Below are 10,289 nucleotides of genomic sequence, written 5' to 3'. Positions count from 1 at the left end.
TAACTATTAAAAATTGAAAAGATGTAATTACTAGAAATGAATTAGTGACAGCTTTTAAGATTATTCTTTACCTGGTATTGTCTTCTTCCTCATTTTTAAAACATTTAGATGGCCTAATAAATATAAAATAAATGATAGGTATATTTTCTCCCAAAAAGTGTTCCAATTTTTTAAAAATATCTATGTTGGGGATATACAAGCACAACAAATTTATTATAAACTCTACTCAGGCCCTTGATGAGAGTTGCCATTCAAAACTGGTTATTTTTATAATTTAGGACAAAATCATTTTTAGTTGATTTCAGTAATGTATGCAGAGTGCATAAATCTTGCTGGCTTTATATTAAAAAACCTAATCAACCTATGATGTTTATGTTACCATACATGTGTATAATAGTTATTTTAAGAAAAATCCTTCAGAGAATATGAATTTACAGAGTAATTCTTTAACACGTTGGTTCCCAAGCCTACGTTTTTGCCAATACTTTGCATGGTCCCACTAGTCATTTTACAATTACTTTCTTCAGGAAGAGTGTACATGTAGCCGTTGTGTCCACCGGTGGGTCTTACTGTAAGATTATCATGACCAACCAGTGGGTCGTGTGATAGCCAACGTGTTAAAGTACGTAAATTAAGCCACATATTTCTTTTTTTTTTTTAGCACAAAGTTACAAGATGGGCCATCTTTTCTCTCTCCATAATTGAGAAATAACTATGGATTTTAGCAACATAAAACTTTAAGTTTAATTAGATGTTATTTCTGAGCTTTTAATATGAAAAGCAATGATGTCTGTAAGTGATAACTCCTCTTAAAAACATTAATACACTCATTTGAGAAATATTTTGACTTTTTTTCAATTACATACATTCAAAGTTTTTATGTGAATAGTTTACAATGCTTTGTTAGAAAAATGCTTACATTAAAAATTCTTTACAAGAATTACAAAACATGCCACAATTAAATACCACTTTTTAACAAGTAATTAATAATTTATATTGTTAAACCATCTTGGATGAATTCCCCAACTAATAATAATTTCCATTTTGGTAGAATAATGTCCATACAAAAACTTAAAATAAGGTTCTTTCTTAATTATTAGTGTACTGTATTATTATGTCTCCATATTTTTATTAAATATAAAACTAAGGATTGTAGGTAATGCACTGTAAGAAAAATATTACTAAATTAAGATGACAGGGTGGATTTTGTAACAACTAAAAAAACTATCAGGTTTTTCTTTCAATGTATAATATATACATTTAGGCTATTAAAAAGAAATATTAAATTGTGATAAAATGTTAATACAAATTTATTTATTACAATATTTTTAAACTAGTCACATGAATATTTATTATTCTTATACATTTACAAACTGAAGTTTTGGATTTCTTTTTTAAGGTGATGAAATGACACTATGTACAATTACATTAAAATTTTGCTTTCATATCTATATACAAATAAAAAATGTCTTTTAAAAATGTGCTTTTCTGTAGAAAAAACCATGTCCACTACAACATTTGTGGGAGAGAAACCAAATGAATAGTAATAATTCATGGTTTAATATTATTTGACAGTTTTCTTTGTATTTCAAATACCATTAAAATCATATTTTTATAGATTGTTTTTTCAAATACTGCATTGTTTATAAAATAGAAGGTATACATTTTCCTGCACTTCTCTTCTGTCCAGTTCCATTGACATATTTTTCACTTCTGTCACAACCTCATCATCAAACCTGAACCAAACAGGTTTGCCAGTTGTGTCATGTTCTCGTGCATAAGCTACGTAGTGCCCGTATGCTGTAGAACGTGCTCCTAAGTGCAAGACCAATCCGTATAGTTCATACTCCTGAGACTTGTGGGTTTTAATTGATGTATCAAGAATGGAATTTGAACCATTTACTACAGGAACAAACATATTGAATAGTGGCACTTTAACAGGGTAAGTTAATTTACAAGGCACTCCTTTAGCTGTATCATATTGGAACCTTAACAATTGGATGTTAAGGCACGGAGGTGAACGACAAAGTAATGTTCTTTTCAGCCACTGAGTGGACTGGAGTTTGAAATACTGATTAGCTGATGGTGTTGATAAAATTGGACTCTGGAGAAGGCTGCTTAATGGTGATGTGGTTGGGTAAGGTATTGAAGAACATACCCTTGAAGCAAATCTAGTAGGGAAATTTACTGGTGTGGAAGTTTTAGCCTTAAAAGTTCTCTGTATAAATGGTGGGGTAAATCCTAACCCACAAGGTGTTAAAGGGCTTGAATGTTTATAACTGTGAGTAAGCTGAGATGTTTCCTTTGAGTTTATTTCACAAGTACATCTCAGATCTTTAGACTCCATTAATTCTTCAACTTGAGTAAAAGCCTCAAGAAGTTCTGGCACAGTTAATCTCTGGGTATCATTCTTGAATTTGAATGAAAGAGGCAGATACAAGATATTGTATACTTGGCTGGTAAAGGATGTCTTATAGCACTTCAGACACTGATGAAATTCTGCTGCTTGTCCAACAAACTGGCTGTCAATTGGTGATGAGTTCTGTCTTTTATAAATTAGCCAATCTAGATCAGTTTTTTGGCCAATTTCTCTTAAATCTTTATTGGTAAAATGAGTTATGATACCTGAAAAACATAACTGCTTCCACACTTTTTCTTGAAAGCTAGGAGAGAAGTTGCATGAATGGCCATTTTTCATTTCTTTTAGACTTGGTGTCACAGAACTAATTTTGGAAGGAAAATGGGGATATTGAGCTTTACTGCTCATAGTTTGATGAAGTTTATTGATAAGCCACATTAGAAACTCTGCAGCATCTTGTTGCACCTGGTGCTGACAACTCATTGAAGGATTCACTAAGGAGGGTGCAAGAGAACTAACAGCTTCACAGAACTGACTTTGAAGTTGTGAGGTAGGAGAGTGAATAAGAACAGCAAGCATAAGATCTCTGAAAGCCATTAGAAATGTCCGATCACATTCAGATAAATGTATGGCTGATATAACCTCATCAGTTAAAGAAAACTGTAGATTTGGCCACAGATTTGGAGATCTAAAAAAACACTGAAGAACAGAATTCAAGAAACACAAGTTTTGTCCTCTGTTTCTCAATCCAGGAGGATATGTTCCCTTAAAAGAAGGTTGACTTCTAGATGGTAGTTGGTTGAAGTTATGTTTAAATAGATCATGTGTCTTAATCCAAAGATTACGTGCAAAATCCAACATAGGGACAAATTTTGACATCACATCAACATTCTGCAGTTGATATTTCTTCTGTGATTCAGAACAAAGAGATAACTCTTCAAAGTTTGTTGGTGATTTATATGTAGTTTCCAGCTGTTGAGTGGTTAATGAAGTAGCCTTCTGTTGCATTACTTCACACTGAGCTTGACCAAATAATCTCTTTGTATCGGTCAAAGCATTATTTTGACTTGGTTTGGCAGTAATCTCAGGTGCTGGTTGTTCATCAGGTGGCAAGTGTTCTTCCCAAGGACTGGAATGAAAAATGTCTGCCCAAAACACAATTGAAGCCCATATTTTCTTTCCAAAGTCAGAGACTTTTTTCACCATAAAAAATATTACATGTTTAATATATATTAATAAAGCAGACAAATAACCTTCCAGTACTGATGACTCAATGTTTCCAAGTATTCTATGATATGTGTAAGTAACGCCATCTCCAATGATAAAAACACACCAAAACCAAGTAGAAACTATATATGTGCTAAGTATGCTCAATCCATACCACCACCATATCGAGAAATGTCTGAGTCTATGAAGAACAGCTTCTTTCAGAGTCAAATTGTTCCCAGACAAGTAGGCTCCTAAGGCTAACAACAACAAGAGAAATGGTAAAACATGTCTCCAAACTAAAACCACCACACTAAGAATCAATAGGATTTGGGCTTGAGATCTCCATACGTGCTGCTGCTGTTCCGTTGTGCTGTAAATACAAAATTAAAATTAAAAAAAAAAAAAAAAAAGATAAGTTCTTGGAACATTAAGAATGGTACTAGAATTATGAAAAATGGAAAATTGTGTATGATATGAAATACAACAATCTATTTAAATTCTGAAATTACTAACATAGTAGTAAAGCATAAGATAAAGCCAAAAAAAAACAAAAAACCTTCAGATACTAATGCCCTTGTTAATACGTTGGTCCATTAAAAATTTACACAGTGATTATAAGTTCCATAATTTTTGCTAGATATCTTGAGAATTCAAGGAAAGTATTGGCACAGTTAGAGATGGGCAAGTAACTCTTATTAATCAATTACCTTTAAACAAATATTATTAGTGTCACTTAAAATAAGTAATTAAACTAAATTATTATTAAATTGATTAATATCATGAAAATAATCAACTAATCAATAACTATAATTTTACTACACTGAAAATATACTTCTGATAAATACTTATCTTCTGACATAAAAATAGCTATTCTTAATCAGTACTGCCCTCTATATACAAAATAAATTCACATGCCACAAGCCTTGAGCTCCCATGTACCTTACAATCAACTGGTTCAAATGCATATCCCATGTAAATCATAATTTGGCAACCCTCTGCCAGTATGGCACACACCTCTGATGAAGGAAGCTCTCTCAATATGATTCCACTGAACTATCTCTTCAAATTTGGGCAGAAAATGGAAGTACTGGCTTTCCATGAGGAGGCAAGTATCTACTGGAAATATGTTTTCAGTATAGGAAAATTGTAACTTTTGATATGGTACATTACCTTCTGTTACATAAACAGCTAGAATCCCTCACTTAATAGGTGGAGAGACCAGTGGAAGGAAGAAAACAAAGCAGAATTCCTCAAAAGTGATGAAGAATAAAAAAAATAGATCCTTGCAGTAGAGGAACACACATGAGAGACCGCATGTCTGTACTACATATATTCTTCAACCAGCATGGAATGAGGTGTTGCATGTATTGACAGAGAAAAGGAAGGAGTACATCCCTATGGAAGAGACCAATGGTATGACAGCGATCCAAACTACCATATAACAACTGAATCCTATAGAGTGCTGAAGTGTGTATGAAAGTAAAATAATGTGCCTCTAGGTGTATAGTGGCTAGCAGCAAGACAGACCATACATGACAAATCAATTGTATCCTAAACCCAGGCCACCAGGAACTGACATCTATGCGATTGAAGGATAATGATCATACTATTAACACCTCAAATTCAGCATAGCAGAATGAATTTCATATCCACATCTCTCCCCAGTCTATAAATGGGAAATTTGATAAACTGATTGATGATCTGGGAACCTGACATTTGGTATCATAAAGATGCCTTTGTAATGTAGGCCATTTCATGTAAAACAGACAGGAACATCCCATAACACAAAAGCATCCTTGGTACAATTAAATCATCAACGGATAGCAGCAGAGAAAGAACTGTATGAATTGTTAAGTAATTCCATCATGACCCACAACACTAATGGAGGAACATGGGTTTAACTGATTGAAGAAAAAGACATATGTAATACATATATGAGGACTTTGTTGATTGCTTCAGCTCTAAAACTTAGCTATTGGGAAGCAACACTGGTGGTAGGATGAAGAATACTAATTGGGTGAGTGAGCTGCAACTTGAAGGCTCACTCCCATTATATATAGTGGAGGACATAATGTCATTACACCAACAGACCACCACTGCCTACCACTGTTAAGGTTATTTCAATCCAAATTATTCTTATAATTCAAATTATAATACTTCAAAATACATCATCTCTAATAGTGTTAAAAACCTCTTGTTTGTGTGATAATTTTAACGTTTTTGTCCTTTAGCCTTTTCATAATTTATAAATTTAGTTTATGAGAGCCCCATCATACTTATCCTGTGCACTAAAAGTTTTCCCAGTTGAAGTTACAGGTCCCCTACCACAAAAGGTTGAATTTTATCAAAGCAGGATGCTTCCATTGATTACATAGGTTTGAAAGTAACCATTAAGTATATTGAAATTCAACTTTAGTTACCAAAATGGAAAACATCACATTTTAAATGTCATAAATATACCGTATTTTCCGGTTAATAAGCCGAATCGCCGAATAAGCCGAGGCCAATTTTCAGCTCTGAAAATGAGGGTTTTGCTTATTACCCTAATAAGCAAGCCATTTTAAGAAGTGACAAGTTTCTTCAAAATGATTTCTTAGTCTCGTTTCAGCGTCAGCATGCATGTTGTGTGTGATCATTGGCGTTCTGTAGTAAAGCAAAACATGTCGTATCGAGACAGAGATGGAATCAATATGTCATTCGTTATTGGCTCCACTCACTGTAATTAGGTAACCAATGAAATTCCAGAAACAACGTTTCACTGTAGTCTTAACGTGCTTTGCTGATGGGACAAAATTACCGCCTATGGTAATTTAAAAAAAAAAAACATTTCCTAAGAAGAAGAAATTTCCGAAAGGAGTGATCGGCCAATAAGCCAACCCCCAAAAATCAGGTCCAAAATTTAGGGCCAGAAATTCGGCTTATTAGGCAGAAAATACGGTAAGACAAAATACAAGTAATTCAACAATTCATAAGCATGAAATAAATACTGTATGCATTTATATATAGTAAATGATAATTCATGATGATGAGGAACTCACTTTAAGTAAAATAGAAAGAATTAGTATAGATGTTTGATGTGGGTATTAACTTTCATTTAGAGTAACAAAAACACAAAGCAAGTAACCATGTTTCAACCTTGTAACGTTGTTACTTATTTTAAATAAATAAACGATGACACTATTACTAATAAATGATAATAATTAAATGGTAATCATTTTGAATATATATATATATTCATATTACATGGATTTTAGTTTGTAGATTTAATTTGAAGTTCGAAATTTTAGAATTATTTTCCTACTCGATTAAAGTTTCTGAAACATTTAGTAGGTTTATATAAATATTAAATTGGTTACGTAAATCTTCAGATAATTAACTAATTTGTTAATTGGATGTATCAAAAAATAAATTCAAACTGGATTTCCATAATTCACCATAGGCATAATGACTAAATGAGTTGTCTCGAAAGAAGGAATTGTTCACAGTCAACAAATTTCTAAATTTAACTCCTAAACTCCTTAACCTTGTTGTGGAGACAGGGTAGCAATAATTTGTAAACGCCAACACTAACGATAACAACATACCTGATTTTCTTAAGAGCAAACTTCGTCCATACGTCCAATGGGAAAAATAAAGCATACTGCCAAAAAGATTCGTAAATCAGAAACTTTAAAACTTCGTTTACTCCCATCTTACAAACAAACTCACTGCAGTGCAAAACTCATTCTTATTTTCAAAATACTACTAATCAAATTCGCACTTCTTTGACACTTTATACCAGTCAACTATAAATTTTATGAATGGATTTACCTTTAACTCAATTTTACTTACTTTTAGGCTTAAAATCACTTTAAGATAGCGGGTTATGTCCGCGTTAACTACTAAGCGCCATCTCTATGGATAAATCACCGTTAAATATAACACAAATTATTTAGTTTCGTGAATCATAGTTTATTCTTTAAACATAACAATGGCTTCAATTACTGTCACAATTATTATATTACTAAAGTATGAACACAGACACAAAATTAGAGTTTATACTGAAAGGTAATTTGAAATGTGAGATATGGGTACTTGAACGCTCACGTATTATTTTTTTCTCTAGTTCTAATTTTATTTCATACGTAAGGCATACAAGTAAAAGTTAATTATTATAAGGGCATATTCTCTACTGTATATTTATAGTATATCACTTCAGTTTTTTTCTAGAAGAAGTTATTCACATGAGGATGATGATGATGATAGATTTAGTAATATAATATTTTGAGTTAGCTTAGTGTTTTGTTTGTTTTTGAATTTCGCGGGGATTTGAACCTTCAGTTCTCCGATTATGATGCGAGCATCTTAACCACCTGGCTATGCCAGTAATATAATATAACTACTAATACAATAGTGGTCCTAGAATACATAGAATATTCCTTAATGTTAACAATAAAAACTGCAGAATATCGAAAACCGAGGATACAGATATAAATACGAGGATCCAGTTAGCTTACTGATTGTTGGAGTGAAGTTATTTAATAAAAAGTTCATTCAGTGAATAAAAAAGTGAATGAAGTATGCATCATTGCTGATCATTGCGTACGAGGTCTGTTCAAAAAATACGCGGACTGACGTCATAAAACAAAATGTACTTTATTTAGAAGTTACAGGTCTGGGACCCCTTCAAAGTACTCTCCTCCCCAACGCACACACTTATCCCAACGGTGTTTCCACTTGTTGAAACAGTCCTGGTACGCTTCTTTTGTAATGTCCTCCAGCTCCTTCGTCGCATTTGCCTTAATCTCGGGAATCGTCTCAAATCTTCTTCCTTTCAAGGGTCTTTTGAGTTTAGGGAACAAGAAAAAATTGCAAGGAGCAAGGTCAGGTGAGTAGGGGGGGTGGGGAAGAACAGTGATCGATTGTTTGGCCAAAAACTCACGAGTTCTGAGGGTTGAATTTCGCAGCAACGCGGTGCATCTTCAATTTTTCGGTCAAAATCTCGTAATAAGATCCAACTGATATCCCACACTCTTCAGCAAGCTCCCTGACAGTCAGACGTCGATTTGCTCGCACCATGGTGTTGATTTTGTCGACGTGTGGGTCGTCAGTTGACGTGGAAGGACGTCCAGGACGCTCATCATCTTCAATGGACTGTCGACCATCCTTAAAACGTTCATGCCACTTGAAACATGCCGTACGATTCATAGCAACATCACCGTAAGCCGTGTTAAGCATAGCAAAAGTTTCAGTCGCAGATTTTCTAAGTTTCACACAAAATTTCACAGCAAGTCGTCGCTCCTTCAGGTCATTCATTCTGAAATCCGCCAAACGAAAAAATCGCAATTCACTTAAAACCGCGTAGCTAATACACAAATGAATATATTTGTAATCGGGAAATGGCGTCGTAATCAGCTGATCTGTGCGAACCTAGCGACACCAAGCGGATTCCCCTGGAACCAACTGGAGCCGCGCAATTCAAACAGTCCGCGTATTTTTGGCCAGGTGGTTAAGGCACTTGACTCATAATCTGAGAGTCGCGAGGTCGAATCCCTCTTCAATACCCAAATACCCACACAGAACAGCCCTCGTATACTCAGTTACTTGGTTGATTAGTTGTAAAAATATACAAGTAAGTTTATCTGTATGTTAGTCATAGTACCATTAGCGGATGAATTTATGTTGAAAGGGAAAACATTGTTTATAAACTTAGGCCTACAGTTGCATGCAAAGGAAAAATAGCCTGTAATTAACGTAAACGTTAAAGAAGAAATACACCAGTTTCTTGTCTTTAGGTGGGTGGGCCAGGGTCAGTGCGTAACTAAACTGTCCTTAAAGGGCATTGTTCTCACCGACTTAAAAATGTAGTACATTATATGTGGAGATAGGAAATGGAGTGTATATATGTCACGAAGGAGAGTTTATTTATTTGAGAAGACAAACAGTTTCTTCCGGACTCTGTTTGGGCCTGGCATGGCCAAGCGTGTAAGGCGTGCGACTCGTAATCCGAGGGTCGCGGGTTCGCGCCCGCGTCGCGCTAAACATGCTCGCCCTCCTAGCCGTGGGGGCGTATAATGTGACGGTCAATCCCACTATTCGTTGGTAAAAGAGTAGCCCAAGAGTTGGCGGTGGGTGGTGATGACTAGCTGCCTTCCCTCTAGTCTTACACTGCTAAATTAGGGACGGCTAGCACAGATAGCCCTCGAGTAGCTTTGTGCGAAATTCAAAAAAAAAAAAAAACAACCGAACTGTGTACTCCTACTGCCACGTGACTCAATAGCCTATTCAAATAAAAGACTCATGAACCACACCTCTGGACCGAGCTTCGTATTATTTTCATATAATTCAAAAGACCTGTGTAATACTTAAAAAAAGAAAAATAAAAAAAAATAAAAGAAAATTAAAGTTGCTGATGTGATGGTTCTGGGGTATATTGGGATAAAGCTTGGTTTACTTCAGAGCATTTTATTTTAATAAAAGTTTTAACACCCATACCAGTCGTCTCGAGATACATTTTTACTTCGAGTGGGTTTCTTGTGATCACGAATAGCTTTAGAGCAAAAGGGTAGGTCCATATAATAACAGCATGTGCAACAAGATATTTATTCTGAAGTCATACCAGATATTTGACAGATTAAGTTTGAGAAAGAAAAAGACTGGATACAAATGTACAGAAGCACAATGAAAAGGTTTTTATTTAAACTGATGAACGCATTCAAAATAATGTATGTACAAGACGATG

At 34.5% G+C, this 10,289-nt stretch overlaps 1 protein-coding gene across 1 annotated transcript; it reads right to left on the bottom strand.

The window, feature by feature from the left end:
- Nucleotides 1-1,325: 1,325 nt before the first annotated feature.
- On the bottom strand, nucleotides 1,326-7,467 carry LOC143226453 (uncharacterized). Its single transcript, XM_076457448.1, has 2 exons — nucleotides 7,153-7,467; nucleotides 1,326-3,938 (listed from the first exon to the last, which is right to left on the bottom strand). Exons 1-2 carry the CDS (start codon nucleotides 7,257-7,259, stop codon nucleotides 1,628-1,630), a joined length of 2,418 nt encoding a protein of 805 aa, XP_076313563.1. The 5' UTR covers nucleotides 7,260-7,467; the 3' UTR covers nucleotides 1,326-1,627.
- Nucleotides 7,468-10,289: the final 2,822 nt, after the last annotated feature.

The sequence above is a fragment of the Tachypleus tridentatus genome, chromosome 9, assembly GCF_004210375.1.
Source record: "Tachypleus tridentatus isolate NWPU-2018 chromosome 9, ASM421037v1, whole genome shotgun sequence".
Taxonomy (NCBI): Eukaryota; Metazoa; Arthropoda; class Merostomata; order Xiphosura; family Limulidae; genus Tachypleus; species Tachypleus tridentatus.
This window is presented reverse-complemented; position numbering and strand designations above follow the sequence as displayed.

What these genes read in the sequence shown, in the direction of transcription:
- LOC143226453 (XM_076457448.1), bottom strand. Translation starts at nt 7,259, where the DNA reads ATGGGAGTAAACGAAGTTTTAAAGTTTCTGATTTACGAATCTTTTTGG. An exon ending in TTTGCTCTTAAGAAAATCAG is followed by an intron (nt 3,939 to 7,152) that starts GTATGTTGTTAT and finishes TTGTATTTACAG; the next exon opens with CACAACGGAACAGCAGCAGC.